Here is a 19,656-nt window from a genome sequence, read left to right on the forward strand (position 1 = left end):
GCCCCAAAGGGATTCAAGATGGAGGCCGGGTGCTTCAGAGCAGCCCTCTCTGGGAGAAAGGGCCGCGCAGGGCAGCAGCCCCTGTACTCAGCTCTAGGGACCGCGCGGCCAAGGAAATAGATCAGTGGTTCCCAAACTTATTTGGCCTACCGCCCCCTTTCCAGAAAAAATATTACTCAGCGCCCCCTGGAAATTAATTTTTTTAAAATCTTAATAGCAATTAAACAGAAAGATAAATGTATTAATGTTTCTACCTTTTTCGTAAAATATAGTAAAGAAAGGTGTAAATTAGAAACATTGAAGTTGAAATTATGAAACTATTTCTTGAACTCAGAAAAGAAAGGTAATACAAAAAAAATTTTAAAAAATGCACCTGTGGCCATCACCGCCCCCCTGGATCGCTGCAGTGCCCACCAGGGGGCCGTAGCGCCCACTTTGGGAATCACTGAAATAGATAAAGAGCGACCCAGCCTCCTCTCTGGCGGTCACCCCGCCAAACTCAGCAAAGGCTGCCGCGGGCAGAGCGGGCAGGCCGAGTGCGGTGACCCTTACTCCGCAGGTGGTGTCTCAGAGAGGCCCGGGTCTGGGGGTAATGGAGGAGGGTCCAAAGAGGGCCCTGTCTCTACCAGGGTCCAGGGCTGCTACACTGCGGGAGGCTGTGGGACTCCTCCCACAAAGGAGGGGGCCTGCCGGAACCGGTTTGGCTCAGTGGATAGATCGTCGGCGTGCGGACTGAGGGGTCCCGGGTTCGATTCCGGTCAGGGGCATGTACCTGGGTTGCGGGCACATCCCCAGTGGGAGATGTGCAGGAGGCAGCTGATTGATGTTTCTCTCTCATCGATGTTTCTGGCTCTCTATCCCTCTCCCTTCCTCTCTGTAAAAAAATCAATAAAATGTATTTAAAAGAAAAAAAAAAGGAGGGGGCCAAATAAAGTCCCAGCCCAGTGTTCACCCCTGGGAGGCTAGGGCTCATCACCATGATGAGTTGCACTCGCTTCCTCCCAGGCCATCTCGGGGAGGTGACAGACCCGGTCAAAGGGGGCAACCGCAGGTCAGCAGAGGGAGGATTTCGTGTTAAATTCGTGTTGTGCCAGGTTCCAGGGACAGACCTTTGAGGACTGTGGGCATGTGCCACCCTGTGCCAGTGGGGCCACAAGGAATCCTCCCTGCCTTAGCCAGTGTGCCTCCGCGTTAGATGGTCGGCCTGCACCAAAGGCTCCTGGAGTCGGTCATCGGTCAGTGGGCAGGTACCTAGGTGGAAGGTGGATCCCTTGCCCGGTTTGGTTCATGAGGGAGCAACCAATCGATGTGTTGCACTCATGTCAATGCCCGACTCTCTCTCTCTCCCTCTCTCTCTTTCTCCCTCCCTTTCTTCCACTCTCTCAAACAAAAAACTTGGACAAGGGAATTAAAGACTGAAAGAAGTTGGCTGTTTGTTTTATTTTTCTGGTCTAGTAAGTAGGGGAAAGGATGTGAAAGATGTGTAAGGTAATAAACGTATTAACCAGTGGAAAAATAAATAAATAAATAAATACATACATACAAAAAAGTACGTGATAACTATCCTCCAGTGGGGATTAACAAAACAATCAAAACAAGAATCCTGTCTATTTTCAGCACTGGTGCACCTCAAGGATAGATGTCAGGCAGGAGTGCCCATCAGCCCTCACTAAGGGTTAATAGTGAAATTAGTGCCTTGGTCTGAGGGGAGTGGTACCAGGCCAGCAGAAGGAGAAATAATGACCTCAGCATGAGTCCATTTGAGACCTCAGAATTGGGTCCTGTGTGGCTTGATTGACAACTGGGGATCCAAATGAACTCATGACATAAAGGACCCCGACAAATTCTCAGCACTAGGTATCCCCTGATGGGAAGGTGAACTAAAGTTTCTCTCCAGTTCTTTCTCCCGGGTCCCAGGGAGCATTTTGGTGGCAGCATTAGAGCAGCAGAGGGTAGGTTGTCTAGGCCCCTCCCATTATTGGTACAGTAATACTGAGGATAAAGCGGGATGATGCCACATGCCAGAACAAGGGAGGCTACACTGAAATCACCTGCTGTCACAAGAGTAAATTCAAGGCAGGGCTGATAGTACATAGTGTGGATTTGACTCTAAAATTTATCTGGTTTCTCAGTGGGATTTTTAAGGGCCAGACTGACCAGGAAAACAGACTTGTGGGATTCTAGAGTAGTGCCCTCAAGGAAGCCTGAAGAGGCGGCCTTCAGGAAATGCAAGGTGAAATCTTCCTGTTAAAGGTGCTCAAATGACCTTATTCCCCACCCACTAGGTGCCAAATCACCTGTCTGCTGTCCTAAAGAAGAGCCATCATGCCTCGTGGTCATAAGAGTAGGCTCCGAGCTCGGGAGAAACGCCGCCAAAACAGAGCTGAGAAACAAGGTGTTAAGAATGCTCAGGCCCCTGCAGGAGAGGAAGGAGAGGCCGCTTGCTCCTCCTCTTCTGTTTTGGGGGACGCCCCCTCCACCTCCACTGGTGCTGGCACTCTCCAGGCACCTCAGGGTGCCCCAGCCACCACCAGTGCGGAAGCAGGAGCTTCAGGTGAAAGTTCTGCTGTAAAAGCCAAAGGCCAGGTTCAGAAAAGTAAAAAATCCCCCCAAGCCTCAACTTCCACTGGTGCTGGCACTCTCCAGGCACTTCAGGGTGCCCTGGCCACCACCAGTGGTGCTGCAGCTGCCTCATGTGAAAGATCTTCTGTAAAAGCTAAAGGCCATGTTAGGAAAAGTAAAAGTTCTTCCAGGGCCTCAACTTCCACTAAGAATGCTGGCCAAGATCTTATAAATCAAAAGGCAATTATGTTAGTAGAGTACCTGCTGCATCAATATAAAAAGAATGATTTCATTAAAAAGGAAGACATGCTGAAGATCATCCACAAGTTTTTCAGGAAGGACTTCCCTGAGATCCTCGGGAGAGCCTCTGAGTGCATGGATCGGTTCTTTGGCCTGCAAGTGAAAGAAGTGAAGCCCAACGGTAATTCCTACACCCTTATCGACAGTGAAGATGAGAGTGTGAGCAGCGGCTTCAGATTTCCTAACAAAGGGATCCTGATGCCTCTCCTGGCTGTGATCTTCTTGAATGGCAACCGTGCCTCTGAGAAGGAGATCTGGGAATTCCTGGATGATTTGGGCATCTATGATGGAAAGATTCACTTCATTTTTGGGGAGCCCAGGAAGCTTATCACCCAAGATTTGGTGCAGGAAGAATACCTGGTGTACCAGCCAGTGCCCAACAGTCGTCCTCCACGCTATGAGTTCCTGTGGGGTCCAAGAGCCCACGCCGAGACCAGCAAGATGAAAGTCCTGGAGTTTTTAGCCGATCTCAATGAGACCCTGCCCACTGACTACTCACCCCATTATGAAGAGGCTTTGCAAGATGAGGAAGAGAGAAAGCAAGCCAGAGCCCAAGCTGCAACCAGGGATGCCACTCCTCCCAAGGCCAGTGGTGGCTCCAGTGTAAAGCCTAAGGTTCCTAAGGTTTGAGCTTGATAATATATCCAGCTGTTGCCCACACTCTGAGTGAATCGAAGTGGAGTCTTCAGTTTTTGTGTGAAAGGCCTGTTAAGCAGTTTCCTAATATGCAAAATATCTTGTTGGCTTATTTTTGTTTGTTTTGGGGGTTTTTGCATTTTCAAGTGGTGTTCTTTTAGACAAGGTGTGGGGAACCTATTTTCTGCCATGTGTAGTTTGGGTATTTAGAACATTATTCGTGAGTCATACAAAATTATCAACTTTAAAAATAGCCTGCTGGTTTTGGTCAAACATTTAACTAACTCACCGCTAATGCCTTGGCAGGACCGGGTCACATCATTTTGAGAGCGTATGTGAACCACAGGCTGGAAGTTTTGTACCCCTGTTTTAGACAGAATGTTTATTTAGATGTAAAACATTAGAATAGAAGTTTATGAATGACACGGATTGCACATTTATTACTGTCTTTCTAGTTAGGAGTAAGAGTTTTGTTTTAAAAATAGAAATTGGAAATCCTTCAAAATGTTGTGTGATCCAGAACAGGATAGTATGGCTTTTGGATAGGAATATATTTTAAGATGTGAACGAACTAACTGTACACTAAAATACGTGGGAGCAGTAGATAGATATGTAGGAGGATAGATAAAGTAAAAATTGGCCACTTCTGTTTTAATTTGTCGTTAAATTACACTTGACAACAATATTATACTAGTGGCATATGTGCAGCATAGTGATTAGACATTTATATAACTTAAAAGTGTTTGCCTCTAAGTTTAGTACCCATCTGAACAGTAAGTCCTTAGTTCGTTATTGATTATATTACCTACTCTTCACCCAACATTACCTGTTACAGCCAAGACATGGAATTGTTCATCTGTAGACAAATAGATAAAAAAGTTGTGGGACATATATAAAACTAGTCACTTATTGTTTGCCTTACTCGTCTTTCTTTTAAAATTTTAAAAACATACACCTGGAGTTGCTTATGTTTTTTCATAATGTTTGAGAAAATAAATCCTAGTGGATCAGACCTCTTGTTTCATGCCTTTTATTTTACACATTTATTAATTGAGTATCAGCTCTTTGAAAGTCTTCATGTTCGCACTGGGGATGTTTCGGCAAAGAAGCCCCTTCCCATGCAATTATAGGTTATGGGAGAAGCTCTCATTACAAAAGAAAGTGATATATTCTTCACTTCATAAGGAACAAGTGTAAAGGGGAATAAGATGGGTGGAGCTAGCATATTACTTACTGTTCATTGCTAAGCAGAATTTTGTCTTATTATGTGTGTGTTTTTTCTAGAGCACTGCATACTTCCTGACATCTCTTTTTTTAAAAAATATATATATTTTATTGATTTTTTACAGAGAGGAAGGGAGAGAGATAGAGAGTTAGAAACATCGATGAGAGAGAAACATCAATCAGCTGCCTCCTGCACATCTCCCACTAGGGATGTGCCCGCAACCAAGGTACATGCCCCTGACCGGAATTGAACCTGGGACCTTTCAGTCCACAGGCCAACGCTCTATCCACTGAACCAAACCAGTTTCGGCTTCCTGACATCTCTTATATGTAAAAAAAAATACTCCAGCTAGATGGATGATAATATCCGAGGTCACAGATAATCATAGTAATAATTGCCTTTCCCTAATGTGAGTACGACAGGCACAGTGACAGTTGCTTTATATCTGTTACATATATCCCACCAGTCCTATAAGGCAGTGCTTGTCAGACTCACTGTACAGTGTAAAACTCGAGGCTCATAGGGTAATTCACCGGGCTCATAAAGGACAAAGCTGGAAATTGACTCCAAGTCTAAATTACAGTAAGCCCACACTGTTCTCCCACCCTGAGACACACCCTGTGCCTCTTATTTCAATTTTCTTCTCATTACTTCAAAATCTGTTTGAAGTGATAAAAGGAATGGCCCTGTTCCCAAACTACTGGATTGGAAAACATAGCCAGAACAATAAGAACACCATTATAGTTAAGAGGTAGGGATAAATAATAAATGAAAGAGACAGTGTTCTGTGGCAGTATGATTGTCTACATTTGAAATGTTAGATAACCTCAATAGGTCAGGGGCTCTCAAAATTATCCTGGACAGTCCCTTCCCTGTAGAAAGTAAACCTATCAGAACAGAAGTTACGTGAAAATCTTCATCTGGCAGATGACGAGAAAGAATAGTTCAATGCATTTTTTCCCCCCAGACAAACCCACCACCTGCTCAGGGACTCCTGCTTTGTGCTACAGTTTACTCCTGGACAGGGACCTATTCTCTGCAAGGTGGGTAAAGTGGAAACTGCTTCAGAGTTTGCAGAGATGTGGAATTTACCAGGAAGCCTGTAATCCAAGAGATAGGAACCAAGATGAGGGCCCCACGTAGGGGGACAGGGGAGACCAACACCCCAGAATAGAGGAGATCACAGGGACACCGGTCCCATGTGCTCTCAAACACAGAGAGCCTCAGAAACAACTGTCAGGCTGAACATACCCCGCCCCCTCCGTATTCTGGCTTCTTAGGGGGATAAGAGCCTTGATCTAAGAGCAGAGTTCTCAGGTCATTAGAGGAAGGAGTATCAGGTTCTCATAGAAATGGCAGTGATAAACCTTAATGAGGATTATGGAAGGGCCCAGCCAGAGCAGTCGGAATCCCATAGAGTCCCATCCCAGTGGTCAGCCCTGTGAGGTTCAGTCTTTGGCCTTGTCAGGTTGTTTGTGGCTAAAACTGACTTTCAAATCAGGCCCCTGGAAAGTGTTTTTCTGCAGGCTCAGTTCAGCAGAGAGTGGAATCCCAGGAAGGGGGCAGAGTCAAAGTAAACAACTTGAATGAATACAAAATAACCCACAACTGACAGGGCTGCAATTAATCCCTCCTCCACTGTTATCACTGGGAGGCACGGGCAAAAGCGGGCAGGCTCAAGTCCTCCTTGTATTTTGCCTGCAGGGTTTCAAGGAGATGAGAACAATGGTGTACAGACTGGATCATCAGCAGAGAGTGAAATCCCAGGCATGACAGTGTCATGGCAAAAATCCTGTATGTGGAATTAGGCAACCAACTGCTCCATAGCAGGTATGTCTTTAGAATGTTCCTATCTGTAGTTGGACCTGGAAGGTCAGAGGCGGGGCTTCCAGGTGAAGGTTAACCCTCATTTCTTAAAAGGGGGTGGTCTCAGGGACTTAACATCCTTGGAGTAATGAGGGGGGCCCCATTCAGTAAAGGAAGGGTACCCCGTTTCTAGCAGGATTCAATATGATGACATGGAGTAAAAGTGGGTGTATCTCTCCCAGAAAGAAGGGGGCCACATAGGGCCCTGTACGTGTTGTCAGACTTGAGAACATATCACCTAGTCATGGTGGCATGATTTGTCAATACTCATTTTCTCCCAGAAGTCTCATGGAAGTGAGGAACTTCGTCAAAGTGGGCAGCCACAGATTCTCCCACAGATTATATATTATATCGTCTGATGAGGATGTATTACAAAATTATCCTTGCTAAGCAGCATTTTTGGTTATTGCAATTTCTGTGTTTTGGAGTTTGGTAATATGCTCAAGTTCACAGGACTAATAAGTGACAGGGCTGGTAGAAGGCTCCTGCCCTGAATTCCTCTAGAACCCAAACGGTTCACTCTACTCCTGTCTACCTAAAGCAGACTTAGTGTTCCTTAATATTCCAAAATGTACCTCAGGGAATAAAAGTAAGGACTCTGTGCCCAAAGTATTGGATTGGAATGCAGAACAAAAGCAACTAAGAACACCACAGGAAAGTGAAAGTTACGAATAAAGAGGAGAAACATATTCAGTGACAATGTAACCATTTCCATCTGCAGAGTCAGATAATTTCAAAATCAGGGATTCCCAGAGCCCTCCTGACAACTCCTGTCTGTTAGGAGCTAAATCAATTGTAACAGAAATCAGAAGGCTAACTCTGACTGTTGAAGGAGAAACCAGTGTCATTTTTCTCTAACAGCCCCTCCCTATGGTGTGCCCCCTGCCTTATGTTACAGTTTCCCTATCTCACAAGTCTGCCACATGAACCTGTAAGGTTTGCAGTAGGGACACTGCTCAAGAATTTGCAGGAATGTGGCATTTCCCAGGAATCTGTTCATCTATGAGACAGGAGACGAAATGAGGATCCCAGTGAATGAGGACTGGAGAGACAATCACCCCCAAATGTAGGGGTCATTCAGAAACCTGCCCAAACCTGTTCTCAGACCTAGAATGCCCAGGCAAAGCATTCTGATTGCACACCCCTTCTTGTACTCATAATTCTCAGTGAGGTGAAGGTCTTGGCCTAAGGAGAGTGGCTTCATTTTAGGAGAGGGTGGATCCTATATTGGACAGATACCAAGTTGAGGACGCTGAATGAGGGATGTGGGGACCGCTGACTCCAGAACAGTGCTGTTCCATAGAGACTCAGCCTTGCGGTCACCCTCTCAGGACCCAGACATCCCTGGCCTAATGTGGTTCACTCTTCCTTACATGTGGGAGGTCTCCACAAGAAATGGAACTTGACCTGAGTACAGTAACCTCGGGTCAGGGAGGGTGGAATCCCACAACTTGCCAGGAGCACAGTAAAGTCCCTGAGTGAGGAAAGAGGGGATCACTTGTCCCATACATGAGAGAGCTTTACAAACTCCCACCACAATTCTTAATCATGAGAAACCCCAGGGGGGAGTTAAAAGGCCGAGAAGCCTCCTCATTTCTGCCTGGTGATCTCAGGGAGGGAAGGGCTTTGTCTAACAGGATGGGGTCCCAGTTCTACAGAGAGAGGCTCACAGAATCCCGCTCCTGTTGTCAGGCTTGTGAAGGCAGATATCATAAGCAGTGTGCCCTGTCTACCTCACTGCCTTCTCAGGAATGTGGGGGCTTTGTTTGGGGCCTGGCAGCCTCGAGTTAGTAGAGGTTCCCAGGCTCTGATAGAAACCAAGGTGTGGACCCTGAACAAAAAAACCTGCGGACCACTGGGTCCCACAGAGTCCCGCCCCTGCCGTCAGCTGTTAGAGACCCTGGGTAGCCATAGCCGGATGGACTCGCCCAGACTTCTTCTTCGATGTCAAGTATCTTAGACTGGCCACCATTTTTTTTTCCGTCGAGGTTGGACTCCTGCACTGGTCTGAAGTCTAAGGTGAGGATCTGAGTGTGGACTGCTGAGACCATGCCTGCTCCCATAACAAAAGTGACCCTACAAAGTCCCACGTCTGTAATCAGCAATGGAAGGTCTCTAAGAGCTCTCTGGCTAAGGTCTGCCAGGACAGTCTCAGGGAAGAACGCCTTGGACTGAGAGAGTAGTTCTTATTCCTCAGATGAAGGAAACCCAGGCCCTAACTAGAGTCAATGAGATGGTCCTGGGTGCTAATGATGGGATGCCTTCCCATGAAAGATAGCAACACAAAGCAGCACCCCTCCTCTCAGTTTTGGGAGTCTCCAGGCAGGCTTAGTCATTTGGCAGGCTCTGACTTTCCCCCTAGGAACTCAAGTGAGACCTTTGTTTGGAGGCTGATGTACTAAGGTTCAGTAGTGGAAGGAGTCTCCGGCTCTGATAGGTATCTAATGAGGACCCTAAGTGAGAGCTTAGAGACCACCAGACTATCTGTCAGTCTGAGCCACCCCTATCATTTCTGTCTAGAAAGTTCTGGGGGGGGGGTAAGAGTGTTAGACTCATTGAGAAGCCTTAATTCTGCAGAGAGAGGAGACGCAGGGGAGATTCCTGAATGAACACTGGTGGTACCAACCACACTCCCCGCCAAAAAAAATAGACCACAGAGAGTGTCCCCTTGCAGCACTAAGGATACCAGGCATGGAAGTCAGGTGTATGTGACCCTTTTTTATTTGATGGTATTGTGTGGGTGAGAGGCTTCCTGAGTGTATGGACATCAGATCTGCAGAGACAGTGTCCCAGGCCTTAATTAGAGTAAAGTTGAAGACCCTGAATGGGTACTGAGGACCACAATGAGTCCAGAGCAGTGAGTCCCATGGAGCTGTCAGCAATGAGTGCCCCCTGGCAAGGACAGGGGGCAGAGGTGCCCCTATATTTCCCTTTAAGGTGCACCAAGAAGATAAGGATCTTAGTTTAAAGTATATATTTAGAACAGCATGGAGAGCTGGGTGATGGAGGAAACACATTCCATGATACCTTAGTGTTCCTAGTCTGTGTGGGCAATTTGGAGATTTGTAGGTATTTTCATTTGTTCCTGTTTTTCGGTGCTGTTACTTCTAAATAAAAGTTTATCTAGCATTGTAATCTAAGTTAATTATTTTGGTCATTCTTGTTATTTACCAGGGGGCCCAGGCCCTGCCAAAAGTTGATGTGGTGATCTTGAATGGAAACTGAGGGGACCCCCACACTCCATAGCAGCAGGGGCTCCATAAGACTAGTGCTGCCTACTGCTGCAGTCAGCCCAAGTAGCACTAGGTGAAACCCCTGAGTGAGCAAAGAGGGATCACTAGTCCCAGAAATGAGGGGGCTTTACGGACCCCCACCACAATTCTTAACCATGAGAGACCCGAGGGGGGAGCTAAAAGGTATCTAATGACCCTAAGTGAGAGCTTAGAGACCACCAGACTATCTGTCAACCTGAGCCACCCCTGCTCAGCTGCCTGGTCTGAAGTCTTAAGGTGAGGATCTGATGTGGACTGCTGAGACCACACCTGCTCTCATAACAAAAGTGACCCTACAAAGATCCACCTCTGTGACCAGCAGTGGAAGGTCTCTAAGAGCTCTCGGGCTAAGGTCTGCCTGGACAGTCTCAGGGACGACTGCCCAGCTGCAGCCTGAGGCTCATTTTAATGATCCCCACACAGTTCTCAGAGGACAGATTGATCAGAACAGGAGCCCTGTAAGTTCCTAGAGCACTGCCCTCAAGGACAGCTGCAGAAGTGGCCTTCTTTAAGTCAAGGTAATATATCCCTGATGAAAGTGCTCACACCCTCTCATCCTCTCTACTTTCAGGCCCAGATGAACTGTTGCCCAACCTGCACTTTTACCTTCTGTACTTGACAGTCATCATGCCTCGATGTCAAAAAAATAAGCTCCACACCCGTGAGAAACACCACCAGGCCCAAGGTGAGACCCAGGGTCTGAGGGGTGCCAAGGAAAAAGCATTGCCCTCCTCGTCCTCTGCTCCTCTTCAAGCTGTTTCGCAGAGCAAGCCTGCTAAAAGGTCATGTAGCATTCGCAGGTGTCCTCACAAAGCCCTATCCACCATCACTAAGTCTGCATCTAACACAAAATTATCTAAAGGAGTCAATTGCAAAATGGAGAACAAGAAAAGTTCCTCCAAGGCCTCACCATCCAAAGCGAAGTCTCAAAGAGACCCTCTAACTGAGATGAGCGATATATTGGTGCAGTTCCTGATGCAGATGTACAAAATGAAAAAGCCTATTAAGAAAGCAGATATGCTCAAGATTATCCATAAGAAGTACAAAAATAGCTTCTCTGAGATCCTCAGTAGAGCATCATTCAACATAGAGGTGGTATTTGGTGTTGACTTAAAGGAAGTTGATGGTATGAAGCATTTATATGCTCTTGTCAACAAAATGGATCTCCCCAACAATGGGAGGGTCCACCGTGGCAGGGGATTTCCCAAGACCGGTCTCCTGATGACTATCCTGGGCGTGATCTTCATGAATGGCAACTGCGCTACTGAGCAGAAGATCTGGGAATTCCTGAATAAGATGAAGATACATGCTGGAAAGAGGCACTTCATATTTGGGGAGCCAAAGAAGCTCATCACCCAAGATTTCGTGAAGCTTAAGTACCTGGAGTACCGCCAGATGCCTGGCAGTGTCCCTCCATGCTACGAGTTCCTGTGGGGCCCAAGAGCCTATGCTGAAACCAGCAAGATGAAAGTCCTGCAGTTTTTCGCCAAGATTAATCAAACCATCCCCAGTGCCTTCACACCCTGGTATGAAGAGGCTTTGCAAGATGAGAAAGAAAGAGCCCAAGCCACAATTCCACTAAGGGCTGATAACAGTGCTATGGCATGAATGATTCAGGCTCATATCCAGCAGCTCCCCCTATACCTGGCGAAGTTGAGGTTATTGAAGAGAAAGAGCAGTCATGTTCCAAGTAGTGGAGAGCTGGGTGATGGGGGAAACACATTGCATGATACCTTAGTGTTTTTAGTCTGTGTGGGCAATTTAGAGATTCGTAGGTATTTTCACTTGTTCCTGTTTTTCAGTACTGTTACTTCTAAATAAAAGTTTGTCTAGCATTGTAATCTAAGTTAATTATATTGGTCATTCTTGTTATTTACCAGTTTAAAAATAAGAGTTTTGCTGTTTTGTAAAACACATTTGGAAAGCTTCCATCTTATTTAGTAATGTGGTACAAGATAGCATGGCATTGGAATATGCATTTCCTTGAAAACGTAAAGAAATAAAGCAGTAAAATAGATGGAATCACTAAATAGAGAAAAAAGTAATATCATCAATTTGGGCTTCCCAACCCCTTTTACTCTGTGTTTTATAAAGTTTTAAATTACAGTATGCACTTGACTAATTTGAGAATGTAGAATTAAACGATAATAAATATACCTCATGCTCACGGGCTCATTTATTCCCCAAACAGTAATTGCACATCTGCTCTTAGAAGGCTCCATGCTAGTACTGGGGGAGCGGAGAAAAAGAAGGTTTAGCCACAGACCATAAAAATTATAGACTTGAGAAGCATCTATCAGATTGGGGAAATAGGAAAATAGTAATATACACTCCAAGACTGAAAAACCAAATGAAAAGGCTGGATTGGAACAAAGGAGAGCAGTCAAGTGTAAGTGCCCTGAAGCAAGGCAGTGTTGGACCTAATAGAAGTTCGTTGATGGAAGGGAATTTCATATAGCATCATGGTGGGCTAGATGATGCTGTGAAAATCTTGAGCAGAAGCCAGACCCTCAGACAGATGGTGGGCTGCATAGTTTGAAGACTAAGATTAAATGAAAAAATAAAAATAAAATAAAAGAGGTACCTGCACAGAGCCCCTCTCCTGCTGTCAGTCCTATATACCCTAGAGCAGCCGTGGGCAAACTACGGCCCGTGGGCCAGATCCGGCCCGTTTGAAATGAATAAAACTAAAAAAAAAAAAAAAAAAGACCGTATCCTTTTATGTAATGATGTTTACTTTGAATTTATATTAGTTCACACAAACACTCCATCCATGCTTTTGTTCCGGCCCTCCGGTCCAGTTTAAGAACCCATTGTGGCCCTCGAGTCAAAAAGTTTGCCCACCCATGCCCTAGAGCCATGGTCGGCAAACTGCAGCTCGAGAGCCCCTTGAGTGTGGCTCTTTGGCCCCTTGAGTGTGGCTCTTCCTAAGCCTTAGGAGTACCCTAATTAAGTTAATAACAATGTACCTACCTATATAGTTTAAGTTTAAAAAATTTGGCTCTCAAAAGAAATTTCAATCGTTGTACTGTTGATATTTGGCTCTGTTGACAAATGAGTTTGCCGACCACTGCCCTAGAGTAATGCAGGCTGAGGTAACTCCTCATTTTTGCCTGGGAAGGAGGTAGATTCAGGTAGGCAAAGGCCTTTTTCTAAAGCGGGCAACTCCATTAGGCAGAGGGAGGAGTCTTGGCCTTAAAAGGATTAAAGGTAAGACCACTGGTGCTACTAAGTAGAACACTCCTCAAAATAGGGAACTGCACAGAACAGCATCCTGGCTAGGTAGCCAGCTGTGGAGTACTTGGGGAGGTTAGAGCTTTGGTCTGAGGCTTGTAGACTGAGGTCAGTATAGGGAGGAATTCCAAATCCTACCTGGACTCAAGGTCAAAGTCCTGAATGAGGACTGGGGGGGGCACTGACTCCAGAACAATGTGGTCAGAGAGCTTGTCCCTGTTGTCAGCAGGCATAGGCCACAATTATTCTGTCAACTTGGGTCCCAGGTATGTGAGGATTTTTGTCTGAGGGTCATGGATTCAAGTCAGCAGAAGATAGAACCCCAGGAAATGTGTGGAGTCAAGATGAAGATCCCGAGTGAAGAAATGCAGACCACTCATTACATAATGGAGGGAACTATACTTGATACCACCCTTGCTGTTAGCCTTGTTGGGAGTCTCAGGGCAGAGCCGGGAGGCTCAGGTACTCCTGACTTTTTCCTGCAATGTTTTAGGGGGCCTTGGTGCAAGGTCTGGCTGCCAAGAGAGAGAGAGAGAGAGAGAGAGAGAGAGAGAGAGAGAGAGAGAGAGAGAGGAGTCCCAAGCCATGATAGATGTCAAGGTACAAACCTTGTATAAGGAATCAGACAACCAATTACCCCAGAACAGAGAAGGCCACACAAAGTTGCCCCTCTGCAGTCTGCCTTGGGAAGCCAGGTTTAGAACTTTCAGGGTGGTCTCAGGAACATAAGAGGTCGGATGTAATTGCAGAAGCCCCATTCAGCACTGGGAGGAGACCCAGTTCTCAACAGGAGTCAAGGTGGTGACACTGAGTGAAGATGAGGGGACCTCTTCCAAAAAGAAGTGAACCACATAAAGCCCTGTCCCTACTATCAGACCTGGGTCACCCAGAGATAGTGACATGATGAGCCTCCTTCACTTCTTCCCAGTGCATCTCAGGGAGGCGAGGAACCCTGTCAATGGGGATAACTGCAGGTCAGCAGATAGAGAATTAACAGGTAGTTCCAGCATCAAGGAAAATTTCATTTCTTCCCAGAAGATTTAAGATAGTTGTGGGCCTACCAAAAGTTGATGTGATAAATCCTATATGTGAATTGAAGGGACCCTTGAGCACAGAGAGGACCCACACTCCCAGCCCCTCTTGTCATCCCAGATCAGTCACAGGTAGGGCTGGCATGTTCTGAGGTACACTCGCTCTAATTTCCTCCACTGGGTTCTCAGGGGACAGGACGACAAAGAACAAGAGCCTTGTGGGTTTCTAGAGCATTGCTCTCAAGGAAACCTGCAGAGGTGGTTTCTTAAAAGCCAACCAGGTATCTCCCTACTGAAAGTGTTCACATCCTTTCATCTTCCCTCCTCCAGTTCCCTCCTACATAACATACACTCCTGCCAGCTGTCTGTGGCCACAGTTATGCCTCAGGGTCAGAAGAGTAAGCTATTAGAACTACTGTCAGCATTGATCCCTGAGTAACTACCATGAGCATGACCTTCCTTCTGATCTGCTTTGAATACATAGTGTGAGAAAAAAATGTGTTTCAAGCCTCTAATATTTGAGGGGATGCTTGCTATAATAGTGTAAGCTATACTAACCTGACAGATAAAACAGGTATAGAATAAATAATGACAAGAAGATGTTTATAACCAAAGGAGTATTGAAGTTAATGACAGAAGGAGTGATCATTGTATGGTGGTTAAAGATGGCTTTCCTGAGGAAATAATATTAAACTGTGGAATGAATGATACAATAGTTAACCAAGCAAAGAATGTTAAATGGAGGAATATTGCCTGTCTTCTAAGGCTGAGGATTAAAATGATCTAACATATTAACTATGTCCTGCTGAGCACTATAGTAAAGGCAAAATAAATACTAGGTCCTTTTTCTCATAACCTCCTAATTTGTTCCTGCCAAAATATTTTTTGTTATTCACTAGACATGTCTTAGACTTCTGTTCATCCTTCTCAACCTCTTTCAGTAGCCACCTTTGCCTTGAAGCATAGGATAATGATATTTTGGATCAGCAAAACATACTTTAATTGTCTATAGGAAAATAATCCACTTCCACTAATAGCTGAAACCTGGTCTTAAATAATCTTACACTGCTCCTTTTTAAGACCTTTTAGGCAAACTGTCAAAGGGCAGTCTCCTTGAATCACCACCAGCACTTCAAAACCAATATATTAAAAGAGAACTTATGGGCTCTCCCCCTAACCAGAGTCTCCTCCAGGCTTCGTGTCAATAAATGGCTCTACAATCTGTTGCTAATGTCAGAAACCTAGGCATTATTACTCTTCCTCATTCTCCTCCCAAACTATAACCAAGAATCGAGGCCTGTTGATTCTACTGTTAAATATTATTTAATATTTTCCAAAGTATTTTAATTTTCACTAAACTGTCCTCACCATCATTTCTCCTTAATTTCTTCATTTGCCTTCTAAGTACTGATTTCCCTGCATTGGTTTTTATGCACGCCTTCCAATCGTTTTTCCTCAAACTTTATGACCTGCATTGCAGCACTACCTTTGTGCTTCAGTTCCAAGCTTCATGTTCATGAACTTGAGATATTTTCCAATGATCACATTCTGATTTTGTGCTTTATCATTTTGTGTCCTTAAGTATATTATAGAAATCTTCCAGAATTATAGAATTCTACTTAGGGGATTTTGAAATCCAGAAATAGTTTGAATGCCTAGAGGGTTGGGTTTGAAAAGAAACGCATCAGCATCATTTCTCAATGTAATATAGCCAGATGGCAGTGTTGTTTCTTGGAAGATAGTCATCAGTGGTTTGTAGGTGTGGAGTTGAGATAAAAGTTTGACCTTTGACATTTATTATTCTGTTGAATTCTATATACCTGTGCCTTATTTCTCACCAGTCATGACACTGAAACAGCAACACAAGCCTGATGCCTTTTTAAAAATGGAACTTTCTTTTCTTTTTTAAATTCTTTTTTTATTGATTACGGTATTACATATGTTTCTTAAACACACCTCTGATCCCCTGGATGAAAAATATTTCCCTTAAAGAAAGATTGTATGAGGAAGAATTAAAATACAGTTCCTGGACGTCCTTCCTGTGGAAAGACTCATGATCACATCTGCAATTGGAGTGTCACTGCAACATATTCTACGAAAACTGATTTGAAACCTACAGCAAAAGAATACTTTAAAGCAGTTTAGTTCAATCCATATAACTGCAGGGTAATTAGTGAAATCCAGATTAATCAGAAACTTGCTAGGCAGCAGGGTGAATTGACTAACAGCCTGGGAAGGTACAAAATAACTGGGTAATGAAGTGGATCCGACTATAACATGCAAGATTGCTCCTGGGATTGTACAGAAATTCATTATTTAGACAGATGCTATATCTTGTCTACAAAAGATCTTTAAAACTGGAAATATTGTGTCTTTCCCATCTGATTCTGCTTCATGCTCCCATGGACCAAGGATTGAAGGGCAACATTAGAGAGGGGAATATTTTAGGAAACTCTTTGCAACTCCAATCTGATATCTGTATTTTGTGTTACTCTAGGCGCAGCGGTTCTCAACCTGTGGGTCGTGAACAATGAAAATACATCCTGCATATCAGGCATTTACATTACGATTCATAACAGTAGCAAAATTACAGTTATGAAGTAGCAACAAAACTGTGGTTGGGGGTCACCACAACATGAGGAACTGTATTAAAGGGTCAAGGCATTAGGAAGGTTGAGAACCACTGCTAGGGCTTTATCACACATCATCTTATCGGACTCTCATAAAAAATAATCCCTGTCTCAAGCAGGAAGAACAGTTTATCACTCTCATTTTTTCATTGGTGATGAACTTGAAACTGCCAAATGTGAGATGTTGTATTTGGATATAATTACTAACAGCATATAAAGACAAGTTTTCTTTCATTAGCGATGACTATGGTGGTTGCCAAGTATCCATAGCCAAGATGAAGCTGAAAAATCCTCACTTTAATTTTTCTCAGGCAGAGTGCAAAACTCCATGCACACATTATTGAACTAATCATTAGCTTCACAGATAACATGAGCATATTTTTCCCAGTGAAATTCTCAGAGATAAATAAATAAGAGCAAGCAGCATCCACTGTTTATTTAAAATGAGAAATTTCGCCAAAACCGGTTTGGCTCAGTGGATAGAGCGTCGGCCTGCGGACTGAAGGGTCCCAGGTTCGATTCCGGTCAAGGGCATGTACCTTGGTTGCGGGCACATCCCCAGTGGGGAGTGTGCAGGAGGCAGCTGATCGATGTTTCTCTCTCATCGATGTTTCTAACTCTCTATCTCTCTCCTTTCCTCTCTGTAAAAACTCAATAAAATATATTTTAAAAAAAATAAATAAAATGAGAAATTTCACTCTAACAAGAAGAGTTAGCCTTAGGCAGGAGGGAACTAGGTATCTGCCTTTGTGGCAAGATTCAGGAAACATCTGAATGGCCCCCTTACTCTCGCAGTGTACTGATGCGAGTCCAAATAGATCTCTGTCCTTGCTATTGCCACTCTCTCAGGTGGGAGAGCACACCAAGGCCAGAGGTAAATGGTGCTGTTCTTATAGCACACCGTAGGGATGCTTGACCAAATGAATGGGTGGGGCATTTGACAAGAGGAGAGACAAAGAAACAGAAGGCAAATGTCTAGGCTTTGAGACTTGAAACAGAAGTCGAGTGTAGTTCAACTTGCCTGTGAGGAATTAGCAAGGAGAAACAAATCAACAACAACAATAATAATTTAATTAATTCCTTATGAATTACAAGACACTATTTTGGTGATATGAGGTGTACAAATAAGAAAAACATAGTTCTGCCCTCAAGTTTATAGTTTACCTTGAGAGATAATATGTATGTATATAAAAGCACACCTAACTGCCCAAAGCAGTGCACTACAAGTGTGAAATGACTGAGGCCAGCAATAGGAGTTTTTTTGGCCTTTTTTTCTAAATGCTTATTTTGTGATTTGGGAACACATAGGAATTATCCTGGGGTTAAAATTTAATGTTTCAGAAGAGGATAGGTGAATACTAAAAGTGAAAAGGTGTTATTTATTTCTTAAAACCAAAACAACGATAAAAAGGATCTGACTTCCCTCTCATTTCTCCAAGCCTAACTATAAATCCCATAATCCAACCAGCAAGAATTGATTGAATGCTAGGCATAGGTAAAATGCCCTATATTTGTGTAGCACATAAGAAATTACAAAAATACATGCATGTTTATGTTTTCCATGCATTCTCATAGTTGCTCTGCCAAGGTTAGTGAGGCAGAGACTACTCTGGCAATTTATGGTTGAGACCCCTGAATACATCATCAAAGTCAAAGACTGACTTGACCACACTGATACTCAGCAGATAGATAGTTCTGCCATCAAAGACCCTTGCCCCACTAGGAATGGAGACATAAGTCATACTTGCGAGAAAAAAGAAAGATATAAGGAAACAGTAGACTTAAAAAGCACTTGACTATAAATCAGAAGATTTGGGGTTGTGACCTGATGCTGCTGCTTACAACAAGAGAACCTAGAGAAGTTACTAGGCTTCTTGGAATCCTATTTTTCATCCACAAAGCTAGACAATGGCTTGCTTGAAGGGTTTTCTCAGAGGTTCAAATCAAATGTCCCATGTAGGTAGGTTTTAGAAACAGTAAACTTCTACATGAATGTGTGGCATTAAAATGGAAAAAAGAATGAAAAAGTTTGAAGAGAAATGTTAAATGAATGGAAGAAGAACAATAATAAACATGCATTGATTATTTCGAAAATCTGTAATAAGCTTCTATTTCCAAAAGCTGTGACAAATTATATATATAGCACTACATATATGTATATACAGGGTGAGGCAAAAGTAGGTTTACAGTTGTGAGTATGTTAAACACAAAGTTTATTCTTATATTATTATTTATTTATTATTGTATTATTTTTCATATGAACAACTGTAAACCTGTATATTTTAGAAAGCATATATACTTTTATACATAAACATGTGAAGGCATATACTAATATTTTATATATAATTTATACTTATATTTTATATTTAAAATGTGAAAATTCTATGTATTTTATATATAAAATATGTTTATTATATAGTACATTAATATATAAAATTTTAGTAAACCTTCTCCAGAACTTTTGAAATAGGCAATATTACTCCATTTTTCAAATGAGGAAAGCTGAGATTTGAAGAGGTTTAATTCGTTGTCCAAGTTTACATACTAGTAAGTAGCAGGGCCTGTATTCAAACTAAGACATTTTTACTTGCAAGATCTATGCTTTCTCATGAACCTTTGCCTCCCTTTAAAACATACTGTGATTATCATGACAGTTTGGGGGAAACTAGAAGTAGTCATGGGCAATCAGAAGCCCACATTCCAATCCCAGTTTTCACATGAAACCACTTAATCAGTTAACTTACTTTTTTTAGTCACTTAGATGCTCTGTTTTCAGGTCAGTAAATTGAGAAAGTTGATCTAGGTCATTTCTAGAATCCCTTCTAGCTCTTGAGTGACTGATTTGTCTCAGTTCCCCTGAGATCATCGGAGTTTTAGCATGGAAAATCCAGTGTCCCAGG

At 43.6% G+C, this 19,656-nt stretch overlaps 2 protein-coding genes across 2 annotated transcripts; both read left to right on the plus strand.

Moving 5' to 3' along the window:
* Nucleotides 1-2,808: 2,808 nt before the first annotated feature.
* Nucleotides 2,809-3,492, plus strand: LOC308511538 (melanoma-associated antigen B4-like; the record flags this gene model as incomplete). The annotated part of the gene is made up of 1 exon (XM_081081560.1): nt 2,809-3,492. One exon carries the CDS (start codon nt 2,809-2,811, stop codon nt 3,490-3,492), a length of 684 nt encoding a protein of 227 aa, XP_080937686.1.
* Nucleotides 3,493-10,737: 7,245 nt separating this feature from the next.
* Nucleotides 10,738-11,469, plus strand: LOC308511539 (melanoma-associated antigen B3-like; the record flags this gene model as incomplete). The annotated part of the gene is made up of 1 exon (XM_081081561.1): nt 10,738-11,469. One exon carries the CDS (start codon nt 10,738-10,740, stop codon nt 11,467-11,469), a length of 732 nt encoding a protein of 243 aa, XP_080937687.1.
* Between the last annotated feature and the right edge of the window lie 8,187 nt (nt 11,470-19,656).

The sequence above is a fragment of the Myotis nattereri genome (genome assembly GCF_964212035.1).
Source record: "Myotis nattereri genome assembly, chromosome: X".
Taxonomy (NCBI): domain Eukaryota; kingdom Metazoa; phylum Chordata; class Mammalia; order Chiroptera; family Vespertilionidae; genus Myotis; species Myotis nattereri.